The sequence below is a fragment of the Anopheles coluzzii genome, chromosome 2, assembly GCF_943734685.1.
Source record: "Anopheles coluzzii chromosome 2, AcolN3, whole genome shotgun sequence".
Classification (NCBI taxonomy): Eukaryota; Metazoa; Arthropoda; class Insecta; order Diptera; family Culicidae; genus Anopheles; species Anopheles coluzzii.
This window is the reverse complement of record NC_064670.1, coordinates 14,572,201-14,590,000: the sequence shown is the minus strand read 5'-3', so window position 1 is coordinate 14,590,000 and position 17,800 is coordinate 14,572,201. Positions and strand designations below refer to the sequence as shown.

At 49.3% G+C, this 17,800-nt stretch overlaps 4 protein-coding genes across 8 annotated transcripts in view; 3 read left to right on the top strand and 1 right to left on the bottom strand.

The window, feature by feature from the left end:
• LOC120961613 (zinc finger protein squeeze) overlaps positions 1-35 on the top strand; it is a 31,385-nt gene extending 31,350 nt beyond the window's left edge. For both annotated transcript variants that reach the window (XM_049605206.1, XM_049605205.1), the window contains one exon: positions 1-35. This exon is cut by the window's left edge and continues 3,067 nt beyond it. The gene's annotated coding sequence lies outside the window, so the exon portion shown is untranslated.
• LOC120961612 (sorting nexin-13-like) overlaps positions 1-6,716 on the bottom strand; it is a 7,408-nt gene extending 692 nt beyond the window's left edge. Inside the window, exons 1-9 of one of the 4 annotated variants that reach the window (XM_040385466.2) lie at positions 6,243-6,716; positions 6,028-6,134; positions 4,793-5,287; positions 3,365-4,474; positions 3,135-3,290; positions 2,938-3,053; positions 1,716-2,864; positions 1,278-1,633; positions 1-1,196 (exon numbers count right to left, since the gene is read on the bottom strand). The exon at positions 1-1,196 is cut by the window's left edge and continues 692 nt beyond it. In XM_040385466.2, the coding sequence (XP_040241400.2) occupies positions 788-1,196; positions 1,278-1,633; positions 1,716-2,864; positions 2,938-3,053; positions 3,135-3,290; positions 3,365-4,474; positions 4,793-5,287; positions 6,028-6,134; positions 6,243-6,355 (4,011 nt within the window). In that variant the 5' untranslated portion in view covers positions 6,356-6,716 and the 3' untranslated portion in view covers positions 1-787. The remainder of the gene's footprint in view (positions 1,197-1,277; positions 1,634-1,715; positions 2,865-2,937; positions 3,054-3,134; positions 3,291-3,364; positions 4,475-4,792; positions 5,288-6,027; positions 6,135-6,242) is intronic. The other 3 variants (XM_040385467.2, XM_040385468.2, XM_040385470.2) reach the window with 3 other exon arrangements.
• A 2,695-nt stretch (positions 6,717-9,411) lies between these two features.
• Positions 9,412-10,781, top strand: LOC125906643 (transmembrane protein 26-like). The gene has a single exon (XM_049606376.1). It carries the CDS (start codon positions 9,840-9,842, stop codon positions 10,035-10,037), a length of 198 nt encoding a protein of 65 aa, XP_049462333.1. The 5' UTR covers positions 9,412-9,839; the 3' UTR covers positions 10,038-10,781.
• Positions 10,782-10,787: 6 nt separating this feature from the next.
• On the top strand, positions 10,788-16,725 carry LOC120951819 (transmembrane protein 26). The gene is made up of 4 exons (XM_049606948.1): positions 10,788-11,948; positions 12,035-12,197; positions 15,055-15,131; positions 15,357-16,725. Exons 1-4 carry the CDS (start codon positions 11,378-11,380, stop codon positions 15,629-15,631), a joined length of 1,086 nt encoding a protein of 361 aa, XP_049462905.1. The 5' UTR covers positions 10,788-11,377; the 3' UTR covers positions 15,632-16,725.
• Positions 16,726-17,800: the final 1,075 nt, after the last annotated feature.

Genomic DNA, 17,800 nt, shown 5'->3' with positions numbered 1-17,800 from the left:
AAAAGAAAAACAACACACAACATAATTTAAAATAATTTCCCCGTTTTGTGTTTTTTTTCTGTTGCTTTTATTTCAAGTCCGAAATGAGACATTGCCCGCCCTTCTTTCTTTAGATATTGTTTTGCACCACGATTCGGAATGGTAAGTAAAATGTGTTTCTGTGTGACACGTGTTTGCTTCGTCCTTAAGCGTTAATGTACACGTTACGTTTAGTTTCATCGTTTTTATTCCCTCTTTTCGCTACACACAACAATAATAATAATGTACTCTACACGGTTACAGCCTCTCGCAGACGATTTGATCATTTCGTTCTCCTTCCATCGGCACAACGGGTGTTTCACCCTTTTTAAGCAGCTACAAAATATGGCTCAAAGCGAGAGAACAGCGCAAAAGCAAAAGGGGGAGAAAACGAACATTTTGTTATTAAGCACCTGATATGTGGGTCTACTCTATTAACGCAATAGACAATCATGAAGAGAGGCGTTCGGCATCAAACAATACACTAAAACACCATTGCAACACCATAAAATGCCACCAATGACACGTATTAACGACATTATTAACAGTAAAAACGGTCCTAATGAAGGGTCTAACTAATAAAACACAGCAAAAACACTAAATCAATACCAATCAATGTTGGAATGGCGCGATAAAAGCGACGCAAATCAAACATAGCATCATCTCAATTAATACAGTTTCGTTTAAAAAAATATATAGGTTAGCTTCTGCCCACTTCTGCAAGCACGGCGCATACTGTTTCGTTTGTTTGGAATGCTTTTTAGAGAATTTACGAATATCTGGAAGGTTTCCGTGCACCGGACATTAGCCCCGACGTTGCGCCGACGCGTATCGTTGCCCCCTCGTCCGTACCGTTCGTCGTCGTCCCCCCGGCTCCCCCGGTCGTGTTCAGCAACAGCTGGGCGTGCTTGGTAACGCTTTCCGTCTGCAGGATCACCACCAGCAACCGGTTGAACAGGATGAGCAGTAGGCGCGTGTTTAGCTTCTTGTTCTGCAGCATCTGGAAGAAGTTGAGCAGCCCGCTGTTGCACGTCACCGAACCGACCACGTGCTTCAGATCGTCCGACAGGAGCGCAAATAGGGAAATCTTTGCCGCCAGCTTCGTGCGCAACCGGGTACTGTCCTCGCGCAGCGGCGTGGTTGGATTGAAGCGATCGCCCTCGGGCCACACGTTGTTGCTGAACAAAAGAACGAGAAGATGTTGGTGTGTGTGTGCGTGCGTGTGTGCGTGGTTTTATAAAGCAAAAAAAAACGCTTACAGTATCGAGGAAAGGATCGCCTCCAGCTTGTCCGGTGCGAGCAGGCTGCTAGCGCCCTGCACGATGCGCTTGTTCGTTGCGTGGCTAACCCAGGGCGCACCGAGCAGCCGGTTAATCAGCCCGCGGCGCAACCATTGCGATTTGTTCTGCAAATCGAACACCTCGTCCAGCAGGTTGAGGGCGGAGGCGAGGGCCGGATACTCGGACTGCTTCAGCTCGAGCGTCGGTATGTCCTGGATGTCGTAGAAGCTGCGCTCCTTCAGCGCACTCTTGCCCACGAACATGCGCGAGATGCCGCCGACGAGCGTGTCGGGCATGTTGCGTATCTTGCTCATGCCCGACTTGAGACTCTCGATCTAAGCAGGCCGGGAAAACGAAAGAAAACCAAACATTAGAGAGAGAGAAAGAGAGGCAAAGAGTACAAAACAACTGCCGTACCGTCTTTACCACCGGTCCACCGTGCATCTTCCGGTCGTCCGTGTCCGGCTCGAGAAAGTTCCGTATGATCGCCATCATCTCCTCGGACAGTTCCGCCTTCGCGCAGATTTCCGCCAAAAACCGGTTCAGTATCTCCATCCGGTGCTCCAGCACGGCGCGCTGCGTGTTCTGGAACGCTTTCTTCGCGGGGAACGGGACGCGGTCGAGGGCGGGAAACCGTTTCACCAGCAGCTTCTTCAGCTCGAGAAACTTCGAGTAGCGCCGGTAGATGTGCCAGCTCTTGTGGTGATTGTCCTCGATCACGTGCACCTGGATCGCGTACACCGCATAGTGGCCCTCGCAGTGTATCGCCGTGTTGATGATGCGCGCGGACAGCTTATGCTTGTACTGATGATGGTGGAGGTGGTGGTGGTGGTGATGATGGTGAAGATGACCCTGCTGCTGATGATGGTTCGCTTCATGGACAGAGGACACGTCCGTCAGATGGGGTGCCGGGATGCGGCGGGGCGCAGACAGCACGGCCGTTGCCTCATTGCCCGAATCGTTGCTGGAACAGTCGGACGATTGGCGCAGCTGCTCGATGTTGAGATCGTTGATGGCGGCAAACATCCCGGTACAGTCGCTGTGCGAGCGGGCGTGCTTGATCGTGTTGACGGTGGTCGGGAACAGGCTGGCAGGGGACGGTTTCTTCGCGGCACTGGTGCCCGCCCGCACATCGTGCTCCTCCTTGATGTCCACCGTGATGGGCGGCGGTAGCGTGGTGGTGGCGGTAGCAGGTTGCGTGCCCGTCGCCGCACCGTCCTCATCGTCGTCCGTCTCGTCGAAGCGTATGTCGCCGCTGTTCGTGTCGCTCGCACTGTCACTGTGGGCGGACAGCCCGCCCAGCACGGTCAGGTGGTCGAGCGACGGCATGTCCGGATCGTGCGCGTTGTGAAAGTCCAGCTCGCGCAGCAGCTGCTTGTAGGCCACACTCTGGTAGAAGTTGTTCAGGAACACTTCCTCGTTCTTCTGCTTCTCGTAGATGTACTTGCAGATCGAGTCGAACCAGGTGTTTTCCGGCTGGATGGTGGGATCGTTCAGCCGGAAGTTCAGCGCCTCTATCAGCCCCGGATCGATGTTCAGGTAGTTGGGCGAGGAGGGTTGCAGATACTGAAAGAGGGGAAAAGGGGACCAGTTTAGGTACGACAGGCCAGGCAGATGGACTTGCACTGATGACACTGACCTCTTGGTACAGATTGCTCGCCTTGTCGCGAATGCTGCGGAGCAGTTCCTCCCGACTGAGCTTCGATTTGTTCGTCTGCATCTCGGAGTAGCATTGGCTGGTACTAATTTTCCATTCTAAAACGGGCAAACACGGCAATAGCCGCGGGTGAAGAAAGACTGAACAGCAACGCACACGATCCCTTCCCGATCGCTTACCTTGAGCGGTGAGATAAAATATCACATACTTTTGCAGATTTAATACACTAAGATAGTCCAGATAGTAGAACACGGCCAGCTCCTTCCGCAGTATATCGTCCAGCGTGAGCTGGGGCAGGCTGGTGGACGCTTTGTCTCGCTCCGTCTTGCCAAAGTCTTGCCGGGAGGGGAAAAGAAGTTCCAAATGAAAAGAAGGCCATTCCCGCACAACCAATCTACACCCGCCTTACCATTCTTGTTGTTCTGCAGATGGCTGATGCGCAGATCGATCAGCTTCTGGGTGTACTTCAGGCTGGCCAGCTCCGCACTGCAGCTGCTGTCCTTGTACTTCGCGTCCATCTCTTTGGTAATCAGCTGGCGGCAGGCGCGCAGCTCCGACAGATCCGTCGACTGGCGGATCATCTTCAGCAGAAACTCGCCCGCCGGCGGCTCCTTGGTGAACTGTTTCGCGATCTGCAGGTTGATAAAGTCCGGCTCGGCCAGCGTGCTGAACGCCGGCTTCAGCAAACTGTTCGCGAGCAGATTGCACAGCAGCGTGCGCAGCGCGAGACAGTTAAAGTCCTCCTCCGGCAGCACAAAGTACAGCACCGTCTCGGACACGCGCCGGAAGTACTCGTTCAGTGCGTCCGGCTCCAGGCACTCGCTGCGGTACTCCTCGCAGAAGCCGAAGAACGCGTTCAGCAGCATCGTTTCCGGATCGCCGAGCGATTGCTCATCCACCGGGACGTTGTAGAACCGCGAGTTGGCCACGTTCTTTTGCAGAGCGGCCTGGCCCAGCTGCCAGGTCAGGTCGGTTTCGCTCTTGTTGCGCCGGTGGCCCTCCACCTTCAGGGTGCGGCGCTGCGGCGACAGCTTCTCGTGCATCTTCAGCCGCTTCTGCTGGTCCAGGCCGGTGGGGGTGGCGTTGGTGGTGGAGGAGCTTTTGCTGTTGGCACTGTTTGTCACCTCCTGGGTGGCGAGCCGATAGAACCGCGTATGCTTGGCCAGATCGTCGATCAGTCGCGTCGTCATTAGCGGCAGCAGATCGACCGATCGCACGCGGTTGCATATTTGCAGGATGAGCGATTCGATGCTGGTGCGTATGTTGCACTCGGAAAACTCGCGATTGTCCGACACGACCGTGTACCAGGAGTCGATGAAATCGCGCACCACGTAGTCGAGGATGGTGTGGATCAGCTGATCGATCGGTTTGTTGCCGCTGAGGATCTTTTTCTTCTTCGGCGAGCCGGGCGGCGTTTCGTGCCGGTGCAGCAGAACCTCCGGATGGGTGAGGTACGATTTGAACGAGGAGAGTGGCGCGGAGGCGACGGACACTTCTTCGCCGATGGAAACGTTTCCTACTGCGGGGTGGAAAGAGCAAGGAGGATCATTAGGCAGTCGGACGGATACTGATCGAGACGAGATCGTTCGATGCTTTGTACCCTTGGGAGTTCTAACCTTTCTACTAATGGGAAGTAATTTCTAGATAGAATCTCTATGCTAGCACTAGCCTTAAATCCTGCTACTTCACCACTCAAGCCCGCCCAAACTAAAGCGCACATTGAACGAAAGAAAAAAACACAAAACCATCCCTACACCTTCTTAAACGGTAAAGCAATCAAAATCAGGGCCGCAGCGAGGAGCTTTTCCCCTTTTAGAGAATGTGTGAGCATGTTTACCATCTTTCCTTCGATGCTTGTCCGGTTCGTGGTCCGCTCCGCTAGACGACGCCGACGACCCCGCTGCCGCCTGCCGCTTGTCCGTGTGTATCTTAATGCTCTCGAACGGTCTCCAGCCGCGGCTTCCCCGCTCCTCCCCGGGCGAGGGCTGCCGGTGCAGTGCCGGCGGCCGATCGGCGACCGGGCTCGTATCTAGAATGGTATGATGGTCCCGTTGGTGGAAGTGGTGCAAATGGTGGCCACGGTGCATTAGGTGGTCCGTGATTGCGTTCGCTTTTGCTGGCTGCTCGCCGACGCCGGTTCGTGGTTCGCGCTTCTTAAACAGCAGCTCGATTCCGGCATCGAGAAAGTTGCGCCGGCGGGTACCGTGGCCCCCGGTGACCGCGGACGGATCACCGGGCGGCTGGTGGGGCGCTTTTGCCCCTCGACTCGATTCGGTTTGCACTTTGATGTTGGGCGAAATGAGTAGCAAATTACCGGGCTTAGGGTCACAAACTGTACACGGTGGGTGGGGGGCATTTGTTTGTTTTTTTTTTTGTGGAGGCAAAGGCGTGGCAAAATTGCAGGGTTTTTGTTTTTTCATCGGCAAGTACCACAGTACCGCCGCGGTTTGCCCAAAAGATTATTAGCGTGTGCCGAGCGTGACGGATCGTAACCATTTTTTAAAAGTTGGGATCCGAAACAGATTAGTAGCAACGGGATGGATGGTTGAATTTTCGTATGATTTGCATGGTGGTGCACGGGTGCATTGTATTGCATGGTAGCGGTTTTCGGGTTTAATTTCGTTTTCATTTTTAGTTCGTGTATGTAATGTGATTGCACGGGGAAAGAGAAAAAGATAGAGTGAGAATAGAAAGTGGGATTCCCGATGAGGCGATAGAACAGCTGCTAGGCAAGCTGTAGCCAACAGCTGCTAGCGTAAGGAATGACTAAAAAGCACACCAAAAACGAACGGAATAATGAAGGAAATGAACGAAAACGACGGCAAATTGACTCCAATCGGGATGTGGTACATATGTGAATGATTCAGTCACATACAGCAAACAAAAAAGAAGTACAAACACGAAACAAAAGCAACACCAACGAACAAAACAAAACAAAACAGTCAGCCAATTCACAATTATAAGTAAATGTTAAGGAACAAAAGCGGCCAGCAAATCAAAAGCGGATCACAACGACAGCACCGAATCGCATGCGTGCTTTGGGGTTTCCATCTCCCACCGCCTACTACATACCGATGCTAAGTCCGAGCGATTTTGGTTCGTCCAGCGGATTCTCCAGTAGGCCACTGTCGAGGAACTTGTCCAGATCGCTATGTTGTAAGTACAGTATGGTAAGAAACCTGTGGGGAGAGGGGGAGACAAAAAGAAGGGCAAGTAGAGCATGGAGCAAAGGGTGACACAATGGGACCGTGCCACGCCTGATAAGGGACGTTCAGCCTACGCCTTACCCGAGCAGGAAGAGCACCAAACCGATAACCATGGTCGTCACCCAGAACACTCCGAACAGATTGATCGACACGGCGACGCTGAGCGCGATCCAGCTGGCGTACTTAAATTCCATCCTTGTGTTTGTTGTTTCCCGGAGAAGGGAGGGGTGGGTGGAGGTGTTGTTTTTGTTCGGTCGTCCACTGCACTACGCCTCAGGTAGGTCACATTCTATAGCTCGTTGTCCTTAGATGATTCACAACCTGGTGTTGGTGCTGGTGGTGGTAGTGGTGCTGTGGCAGCGAGCCCGGAACATCGTTACAAGAAAGCTGAAAGATAATGAGCGGACCAGAGGAGGACCACTTTTCACGAAAACAATACGCAGGCGGACTTGTTGTTTTGCTTACATTCGTGTTGCGATGTTGACTCAGAGTGACCAGAAATACCGATTTATCTGTATTCCTACCGATTTTTGATATGCCTACCGATTCACAGATGAGCCCCCCTAAAACTACCGAATTTTCCATTTATCCTACCGAAAATCACAGATATTTGATTTTTCAGTCGTTTCAGCTTAATCTGTGGCGCTTGGGTTGCTGTTTCAAGGATCGCTATCCTCATTTGTTACTTATCGCGCTGATGCACGTTTGTTTGCCTGGCACTTTTTAGTTTTATCCGTTAAAATTTAATGTTCCTAATAAGTAGACTATGTCAGTTGTGGGGATTCCGAGAATTGCTCGTCAAAGAACATTATTTAAATTTGAATTTGAATCTCGCTGTCCGCGGTTTAAGCTCACCTGACAGAAAAAGAGAATTAAATTTTCAGTCAAGGGGTAGGTACAAACACACGGTGGGGGTCCGGCCCAAGATCGGATCCGAAGTCCGTTGTTTTGGGCTGAAAATTAAAAATGGCGGATGGAGCGCCTTCGCGGAGAGAACGCGCTCTATTGCATGCCTTTAAAATGCACGAGGCAGAGCGCCAGTGAGTGCCACTGAAAAGAACACTCGCTCGCGCTGTTTCATTGTATTTTCCTCAGAAATTGAAGAAAATGAAGAAGAAATTGTTCGTTAAAATAATTGATTAAATTTAAATGGTTGCGTTCTCAACAGTGCTCCTGCCGAAATCTGCCAATATAATCTGGCCACACTGGGTTGACTGTCGAAATCAGCAGTACGGCAGGTTACGCCATTTGTAGCTGTCAGCTGCACCGTTGACAGATGACAGATGTGCGCTCGGTGCTTGCCCAAGCAACACATTTCGAAATGTTTTCGGTTGGATACGAGAGTGAGAAGGCGAGCTAATTTTGCTGGGGGCGTGACCAATTATCACCGATTAAACTTAAACGACTGGAAAATTAAATGGCCAGAAAAAATGAGAGCAACAATGTTTATGTGGTTTGGCCAATAGATAGGTCCAAGCGTCACAAATCCACTAAACGACTTCTAAACGGGGTCTAAACGGGTCAAACTCTCAGCTTAAAAGGCATCTAAAAAAACTTTGTTTGACAGAGGCTAAACGACTGGAGCATTTAATTTTGTTTTAAAGCTGGTAACGTCCTCTGTTAGTGGGATAGCCAGCCAGTAGACCTTTGCACGCTTTAATTGGTGTCACATTCTCTGTCCACTGTTGTATGGTTTCGCATAAGAGTTATGAATCCCTGGAACTGGAACGGCAAATACGATTGTTTAAATGCTAAACATTAATGTGAAACTATCAGCACAAACGTATGTCAGAAATGATGGACGGTCGATGGTTTTGATACCCTTGTATCAGAACACAAGACCAAGCTTATTAATTTTTGCTCGGAAAGTTAGATGGGTAAGGTAAGCGAAACAAAAGCGCCATCTATGGAGCAAACCATAGAAGCTATGAAGCTTCTGTATTTTTTCGATGGATTTTTTTTATTTTTCTGTCGTTTAAGCTTAATCTGTTGCGATTGGGAAGTGTTTCGTCGACCTGGTAATAATTATAGCCTAAATAGTCTTTTAACTTTCCGAGCAAATATTTATACGAAGCTATACGAAACAGTACAGAGAGAATGTAAAAGCTATCAAAGCAAATAAAACTTCACTGGATGGCTATCCCACCAACAGATGGCGCCAGAAACCTTTTTTGCTATTTTAATGATGCACCAGTCGTTTACCATTTACTAATCGGAGCCTTTTTGGATTCCTATTAGGTTTAGGGCATTCATGGCGCTTGAGTAGTTCTAAAGAAACTATGAACAAATATATCACATAACGAACAAAATTTTAGCAAGTTCAAACAGCTAAATTACTGGGATTCGAACATAATCGAAAGATTTAGCAACGATATAGTTATTGATCAAAGTGATACATGGAACTACGAGATACGAACAACAATTGAGACGGTGAGCACTGTAAGACTGCAACAAAAATCTAACATCTACCTAATCTACGTGTTTATCTGCACTATTTAACCAATACGACCGAAGCCATCACACCTGACTGAACATACTTGCATGCCAGACTCTACGCCACAGTCGCACGACGAAAGGTCGTAATAAAACAGACTAGAGAATCGTAAACTCAACCACCCAGTCGAATGCAAACTTTTTGCAATTCACGGCCAATTTGCCGCCAGTCATCGTGGTGTCGTTTACATTTCCAATAGCCTCCCCCTTATTCTCCCCTGCCTATTTGATTTGATTGGTCATGGTTCCTTTGGCACCCCTTTGGGTGAGAAATGGAAGAAAAGGACGATTCGCTTCGGCCACACACTCACTATTATCCGCCCCCTAATTTAAGTGCAGTCAGTTGAGCGCGATCGTTTGCTGGAATCGGTCAATATTTGATGACAGTGGTACGGTGGCACCATACCGTACCATTTACAGGGTTTACCAAGTCACTTTGCGGTGTGAGCTGCACAATTCATCTCACTTGAGAGGTATTTCTATTCTGACGTGCTACTTCATTTGGCCCGAAATAATTTTCTATTCCGCCGCATTCATTTTCATCCATTATATGAAGTCTTTTCACAGGGGATGTTAGCTGGAGCCGTCCGCGATGTTTACATTTTTTTTCAAAAATAATTTTTTGGGCTTTTAGTGCTGATTTGTGATACAAGTATGTTGTTTAACAAAGAATAGAAGTTTATTTTTGCTCCGCTGTAGCATTCTAGCCGAAAAATGGATTATTCGTTGAGATATTAGCAGTTGAACCTGCTCAGTCAAATCTGCTAATATCTCAACGAATAATCCATTTTTCGGCTAGAATGCTACAGCGGAGCAAAGATAAACTTCTATTCTTTGTTAAACAACATACTTGTATCACAAATCAGCACTAAAAGCCCAAAAAATTATTTTTGAAAAAAAATGTAAACATCGCGGACGGCTCCAGCTAACATCCCCTGTGAAAAGACTTCATGTAATGGATGAAAATGAATGCGGCGGAATAGAAAATTATTTCGGGCCAAATGAAGTAGCACGTCAGAATAGAAATACCTCTCAAGTGAGATGAATTGTGCAGCTCACATCGCAAAGTGACTTGGTAAACCCTGTAAAGTGTGTCCAGCCGCAAGTAAAATTCCGTAAAACCGATCCGTGTGTGTAGACCGCTTGCACGATACACGACCAAGCCCACGAGGCCCCGGGAGTGCGATGGCGAAGCTGCTCGCAACGTTCAAAGCCACGGTGACGAGGATTCTGTTTGCCGCCCACGGATTCATTGCGATCTGGCAGGTGACGCAGAACAAGAAGGAACCCATCTACTGGTGTCTGTGCGCCCCGATCGGGGTGCTCTTTATCGAGGGCATCTTTACGCTGGCGATCAAGAAGAACCAAGAATGGCGCTGGTAAGAGAAAGCTAAGTAGCCCCGGGGACGGAATGGGACGGTAGTGGTACTAGCTAAATGGGGAACCGTAAAATCTAATTTCCTGCCTGATGCTGATGCCTAAAACAGGACAGCTCAGGTTGTGGTGGTCGTGTCTGGGGGGGCGGTGAAAAAACAGTCGCCCCGTAGAAACGTCGGTCGGGGTACCGGTAGTTAAAGTGATTCTATTTTATCTCTTTCCCTCTCAGTGGGTTTGTGTGTGTGTGTGTGTGTGTGTGTGTGTGTGTGTGTGTGTGTGTGCGGTGGGTTGTGCTCCTTTTTGCTATTGTTAGAATTCATTCAAGCTAGAACTTATTTGCGCTTAAGGACAATGTCGCGTGAAAATGGAGTGCAGGTGAGCTTTTGCGCAGCTCTAAATACAGAATACGCAAAGAGCGCACTTGAAAGGCAGTAACAAGACGGTAACAAAAAAAAACGAAACAAACCACCAGTGACATCGGAGGAAAGTTGTGTCTTATCTTGAGCTGTGAAAAATCGAATTTACAACACATTACCAGTGTTTTTCGTTCCCTTTTTTTTTGTTGGCATGCGTTTCCCATCGCCATTCATTGATGTGAATATATAAACTTTGTCTTCTAAGGAGCGCTAGCCGCAGGAGCTGGCTGTAAAATACTGGCAAAATACGATTCCATTAGACAAAAGGGGATTTTTTTCTAAATGCTTTGTAGGCTCCACATGAAAAACATCCCATCAGTAATACCAAACTTTTCTGTGTTCGTCTTTTAATGACCTTTGACTACAAGATTTAAAATTATGCGAATTTATACGCTTCTTGGTACCGAGCTTAAGCATAAATTTAGATTAAGTGAGCGTTAAAGCACATTCCAAGCTTACCATTTTTCACGTACCTCTAATCACGAGCGAACAACCACTAAAAAAAAGCAAAGACAGCCGCAGCAGCGTGCGTCCATTTATTACCGAGCTTGTTCACTGCTTTTTCCCACCGGTCGTCTTAACCTCCTGCTCCTCGGTGGCATATTAATGGGAATGGTTTTACAGGCAGCTTTCTGTTGATTTAGGGTCAGCACAAAAGTCAACGGTTCACAAGACATTAGAATTAATAGAGCAAGCTCAGTGCCATTTTTCAACCAGCTTCGTCCTGAACTGTGACGCTGTGATTCGACGACAAACAAATGATTCGTTTTGGGGGCGCTAAACCATAACACATTCACCCCTGTGTGGGGCTTTTTTTTCGTTGCTGGCAGGTTCTGCCCGTCGGTGTTCCTCTACCTTTCCAGCATCGTGCCCGCGATCTGGCTGCTCGAGCTGGACAAGCTGGACAAGCGCACCCGCTACCAGGACCGGATGCTGAACGAGACGATCAATCTGGCGGCGACGGTCGGCAAGGATCTGAAGGATCTGAACAAGATGCTGGGCGTGAAGATCCAGCTGCCCGACATTCAGCTCACCGCCGAGATGTGGGTGACGCTGATCGAGCAGTTCCTGATGCTGGTGCTCATCATCGGCCGGTGGATGCTGCCGAAGGGTGACCTTACCCGGGACCAGCTCAGCCAGCTGCTGCTCGTGTACATCGGGACGGCGGCGGACATTATCGAGTTTTTCGACTCGTTCAAGGACGCGAAGATAGCGAACGAGCCGGTGCTGGTGCTGCTGACGCTCAGCATCTGGTCCTGGTCGCTGCTCCAGTTCACGATCGTACTGTCCGCGACGAGGGCGCGCAAACCGCGCGGCGGTGGGGCCCAGCTGCGCGATGGCCAGGCTGACGATGCGAGCTGCTGCAATGTGGCGTGCTGTAACATCGATGTGTGGGGCATCGCGCTGAACATACTGCTGCAGGACGCACCGTTCCTAACCTTTCGGCTGCTCATCATCGTGCACTACAAAATCATCACCTACATGAACATCTTCTTCACCTGTAAGAGTGTGCGGTTTGTGCTGTCGAGGGTGATACACATTTTTACATTCTTCTTTTACAAACATACACCGCGAACACACTGAAAGGCAAAAATACGCTCGTGATACTGCTCCAGCTGTACCGGCTGTACGTGGTAAACTCGGAAAATCGGAAAGCGGCCGCCACCAAGCGGCGCCTGAAGATGCGCAGCAAGGCAGAACAATCAGCAAGCCGGCAGCAGCAGCAGAAGCAGCGAAAAATCAGCAAAAGGTAAGACAAATGGGGATGGTGGACGATGGGTAGACGGAAATTAGTTTTCATCTGATTCGCTGAGACTCGCCTAGCTGAAGCCCAGCTATGCCATGCCATGAACTCACAGGCACTCAGCAAAGATTCCGTTAATGAGCTAAACTAATTTGGTTCGCTTTATTGAGCGTTTTGTCGCGATCCACGTGGAGAATCGAACGGGAAGCGAGAGAGAAAGAGAGAGAGAGAGAGTGAATTGATTTAAATTAACCTAAAAATAATTGCTACTGCTTTAATCATGATTTTAAGCAGCTTATGCCGTTTACTAGTTGTTAGCTCGGTTGTTCGTGGAACCGGGTAAGCCATTGGCGAAAGCTTATTGATTGCTAATATTTACAATAACATCAACGATTCAACGGGATGCTGTAAATACCAGCAGGAGCTCTCTCGTTAGTGGAATTCCCATTTCCACACACTAAACCCACAAGCTTCATTATTTACAAATGAATCATTTTCGGCGAATAGACATCCCCCCCAGAGACCGACGTCGGTGTCTGTCTACCTTTACCATTGCTCTAATACCGGTGATCACTAATTGCATACCATTTGTTTCGCTGTAACCTCCACCACCACCACGCAAACAGTTGCGCGTGTTTGCGTAGACCGTTGGCAGCGTGTTCCGTTCCATCTTCTGCCACTGGATCGTTAACCTTTTCCAAAATGGTGCTGTGAAAGTGCACGCCAAAAAAGACGCGACCACCCGGCGTTCCCGAGGGAACGCCCCATTAATCATCCCGCCTGCGTGAGGCGCGATCGCGCGTTCGCACCGGAACGGACCACAGGAAAGTAGGCCACCGAAACGGGAAGTGGTTTCGGGGCAGTTCGCAATCGATGCCCCGTTTTTCCTGGCGTGTGTCCTTGCCGCCCCCGGGAGGAGGGGAAGGAAATGGGCTGTCGTCTCGGAAAGAGGCCCATTTTCCGGTTGCGCTTTGGTAATCGGTTGTGGCTGGGAATGGTGAGCGTGAATGGTCTTTTCCTCGTTCTAGCACTTTCTAGCAGGAGACGCGTGTTATCGATTGTGTGGCAAAATGGGATTACTTGATGCGTGCGGCGAGACACACCAATCGCGCGCTCTCTCTCTCTCGCTCCTTCTAGCACATCCCTGCCTTTCTAGTCAAAAGTCACAAGACAAACTAATGGCAGAGCTTTCCGTCCCATTCCACCACTGTTCGAAATGATATGGTAATAGTGTGTGTGTGTGTGTGTGTGTGTGTGTGAGGCACGGCCAGAGGAAATACTGGCGGTGATTTGATTTGGCTCCCTCGGGTGGTGGGTTCCGCCGCACTTGAGGATTGAGCGAGCGAATAGATGATACATCGATGGCCAAATTCAACCCGCGGAAGGAAGGAGGCAATTTTGCGCATTCACCACTCACGCCGCGGCGTCGTAATGAAGGATCGTGGAAGCGTGGCGCCGAAAGTTTGCACTGCCAGCCACCGGGGGAAATTAAACTAAAGATGTTTGCCGAAGGAAGCGTCTCGGGCTTTTCACAGTCATTAGATGTAATTTATACACGAAATGTATTCCACGAAACGGTTTCCTCCAGTGAGAGAACACGTGGTTAGCGCGGGGCGAGGGTGCAAATGCAAAGGAAGAACTATTCTTAATGATCCGCTGGATGATGAATGAAGCTTAGGCGCTTCTAGGAACGATTTATGGCAAAGGCACCTCTCACAGAGATGCATTAAAAATCACTTCGATTTGATGCCCATGGCCAAACAACCAAAACTTTTTAAATATTTAATGTCCTTAAATTTAACAGATATTCGTGCTAGAATTGAAGGCTCCACTGTCTAATAAATGGCCTCAGCAATGATTGATGGTAAATGGGACCGCTTCCTTGTCTAATTAGTTTTGATGTCCCTTCTGTTAACAAGACACCCAAACGGGCAGGAAGTGGTACAGCAATATCATGGCCCTACGAAAGAAGGCTTTTAAAACCATACCGAACTGTGATGCTCGTTGTTTGAAATTCTCTTTAAATTGTAAATTTAATTTCCATTCGTTCCGTTGTGCTACCATTCGGACCACCGGACGTTACAAGCTTCAGCAGCGACAGCAGCAGCAGCTTGCAAGTAAAACTCCTAACTCTTCAAAAACTTGCTGGCACTGGTCGATAGTCACACACACACACACACACACAGTCAGTCCTTGAGAATTGCCACTGTACAACTTTGACGCTCCCTTTGGAGTGTAGATCCGCCAACGAACCCTGTGCTGAAAAGTTTCCCTCTGTTGCCAAGCAAAGCAATCCACCAGCAGCTGAACAGAGATGGCGGCGAAAGTTGCACCGTTCGTACGTTACTGGAGCACTGCTGGAACTGCTGGCAGCACCTGGAAGCTAAGCTCAGATTGGCGTTCGGTTCCTTGAAAAATACACAAACAGCGGCGGCAGCAAACGATGCACTTTTAATGCGACTTAAGGCGTGCAGCGTTACTTTCGTTGGTTCAGTTTCCACCCATTTCCGTGTGCTGCTGGTGGTGCAAAAAAGCGCTTGATGCTCATTCCGCGAAAGCAATTTCATTGATGGCCAGTATAAAAGCCTCCCCCAAATAAGCGTGGGCCTTTATTTCGAAACTTTTGCTCTTCATCAAGGTCGAGCTTGTTCAGCGGGAGAAGCAGCCATTGGCGACTGACGTTGGTGAATATCAAATCCCACCCGAAACATCAGTTTTGTGAGTTCCTTTTTTTGTTTTCATGGAATCAGTCTCATCAAAAGGACGTAATCGTTGACCCGGTCTGTACACATCCTCCTTACTACTGTTGATTATCTCCTTTTGTGTTGTTTTATTTCCCTGTCTTCCTCTCACACACACCCAGAAAAGTAGCCGACGTTGGAGACGACGAACCGGACCAGCTGGACGCTGGAAGAAAGTCAAAGTCACATTCGCGGAAAAGTCGGTAAGTGGCAGGGAGGGCAACAGTTGCGTAGTCACCAGGGAACGAATGTTACGAGCACGATTAATTATGCGCAATTAATCACTCGTGACGGGGCACACGGGCCACTACTGTTGCGCATCTTTGACGCTGCTCTGCCCTATTAGCAGTGGCAGCAAGTGCCTCATCTCGAACCACTTGTCCAGCCTTATCGTCATCGTAATCATCATCGCTTACTGCTAAAGACATGCCTCGGTTTCATCGCGCTTTCCCTTCCCGCAGGTCGTCCTCGTCCCGCAAGGACACTGGCTACTCGACGGCCAGCAGTCAGACGACGGCCGAGCAGCGGCGGCTGCGGAAGTCGACGGCGAAGCCGCGGCCCGGTACCGAGTCGGATGGGGACGATCCATTGCCACCACCGATCTACAGTGACGAGGATGATGGTGGTGATGGTGATGATCGCAACCAATCGGATGGTGAGCGTGTTGGACGCCGGTCAAAGGATGGCAAGGACAGGTAAACAGGGGCTGCACATGAACTCCTTGTTGCTCTGTCAGGCGTGTTAAGGACAGATTAAACCTTGCTCCACACAATTTCACCCCTTGCTTTCGCTACATATGCAAGCCTCAACATTGCTTTGCTTATCCGTTCATTATCCTTTTAGTTTTTGGCTACCAAAAGCATGCATTTAAAAAAACCCTCGAGCTGTAGCATTAAATGACACCGTGTACTCCATGTGGGGCAAAACAAATGCCTTCCATTCTCATGTTAGCTTCCTGGAAAAAAGGCTCCCAGCTGCTCGTGAACGTTTGCTTCCATTGTGCTTCCCCTAGAGCCATCGCATGACAGTAGCGGAGGAGTGTTTCGAGCCTCACCCGTCGTCGTCGTCGTCGGCGTACTCGATTGTTAATGCTCGATCGCACGTAATCCCATTTCACTGCGAAAAACCCATCATCAAGACATGAAAGCCACGAAAATAGGCTCTAGTGCCGTGTGGGGGGGAAAGCGAAGGGCGATGATCCCACAGCCCGAAACGGTATGCTATGTTGGATTAATATTAATTGAGAAAGATATCCTGTAACAGTGCCTCATAATCGTGGCTGGATGTTGGGCTCTCTCCATCTCGATCTTCCTACCCTGTCCTACGCCAAGCAAATTAAGCGTACACAGCACACGCACATTCGTACCCGGTATTTCGGTGAAAGCAGCTTTCGGTAAAAGCAGTATACAAAAAAGCAGCGCAATGGAAGATGTTGGACGCTTCTTCGCCGAAGGGTGATATTGGTACTTGTGGTGAAAACACGGCCTTTGCCTCATACACACGAGACGATGATGATGATGTTTGTGTGTGTATGAGGTGCTGCTCGTGCACACGTGAGTGTGTGTGTGTTTCGATGCCATATCCTACGATAAGAGCATGAGGAAAGCAATGTTTCCACTTCGACGGACTTTTATTCCATTATAACTTCACCGGAAAAATGCTCCACCAACAGCCGAGGACGAGCACTCATCCCCGCTTATGCTCGTGTATGCTTATGTGTGTGTGTGTGTGTGTGTGTGTGTGTGTGTGTGTGTGTGTGTGTGTGTGTGTGTGTGTGTGTGTGTGTGTGTGTGTGTGTGTGTGTGTGTGTGTGTGTGTGTGTGTGTGTGTGTGTGTGTGTGTGTGTGTGTGTGTGTGTGTGTGTGTGTGTGTGTGTGTGTGTGTGTGTGTGTGTGTGTGTGTGTGTGTGTGTGTGTGTGTGTGTGTGTGTGTGTGTGTGTGTGTGTGTGTGTGTGTGTGTGTGTGTGTGTATGTGTGTGTGTGTGTGTGTGTTTGTGTGTGTTTGCGTGTTGTAGCTTCAGTTAGGATATAAATATACATGTAGTCATCCTTCATTATTACCCCTTGTCCCCCTAGTTGAACCCCTCGACCGGAGTGTGTTCTGTTATTGTTACAGGTTTCTTATCTCTCTTACTCTCTCTCTCTCTCTCGTTCTCTCTCACACACAATATATCATATTGCAGAAAGTCTAGCTCGCGCCACACGGACAGCAACAAAACGGGCGGCAGCAGCAGCAGCCGAAGAAAGCAGCGAACCTCACTTGATAGCGATCGTAGCGAGGATGGTGCAGACACGAGACAGCAGCGCAAAGGCCGTAAAGGAGCTGACGGTGCCGGCGGTAGTTTCGAGATAATACACGAAAAATCGTCCACCGGACAGAAGAAGCAGCAGCAGAAGAAGAAGAACAACAAATCCAAACGGCCGGCGTCGGATGAGCTGTCCTCATCGTCCGGTGCTACGACGAGTGGGTCCAGCTCCGGATCGGAATAAATGTACACACACACACACACACTACCGGTGTGCGGTTGGTTGGAAAATTTGACTACCTTCGGGAGAGATCCTTCGCGGTATTGGGTGCCTTGTGGGCCCGGACCGTGCCCGGGAAGCGTAAATATTTGTTCGGCTGTTCAGGAAGGGAAAGCTACAAATGCATACCACCGTGCTTGAGGATAAATCTCGGCTGCAAACAAAAGCCTGCAAAAGTGTGCCACCTCATCCCCTGCCCAGGGATGCTAGCAGTACTCTGTGCAGCTTGGTTGGAATCTGTGTTTTCGTTAAAACTAAGCGAGTAGGAAAACGTTGGATGCAAAAATCTAGTAAGATTTTTTGGTCAGATTATTCGCAAGCTTTAAACCGTCTACAGGTTTA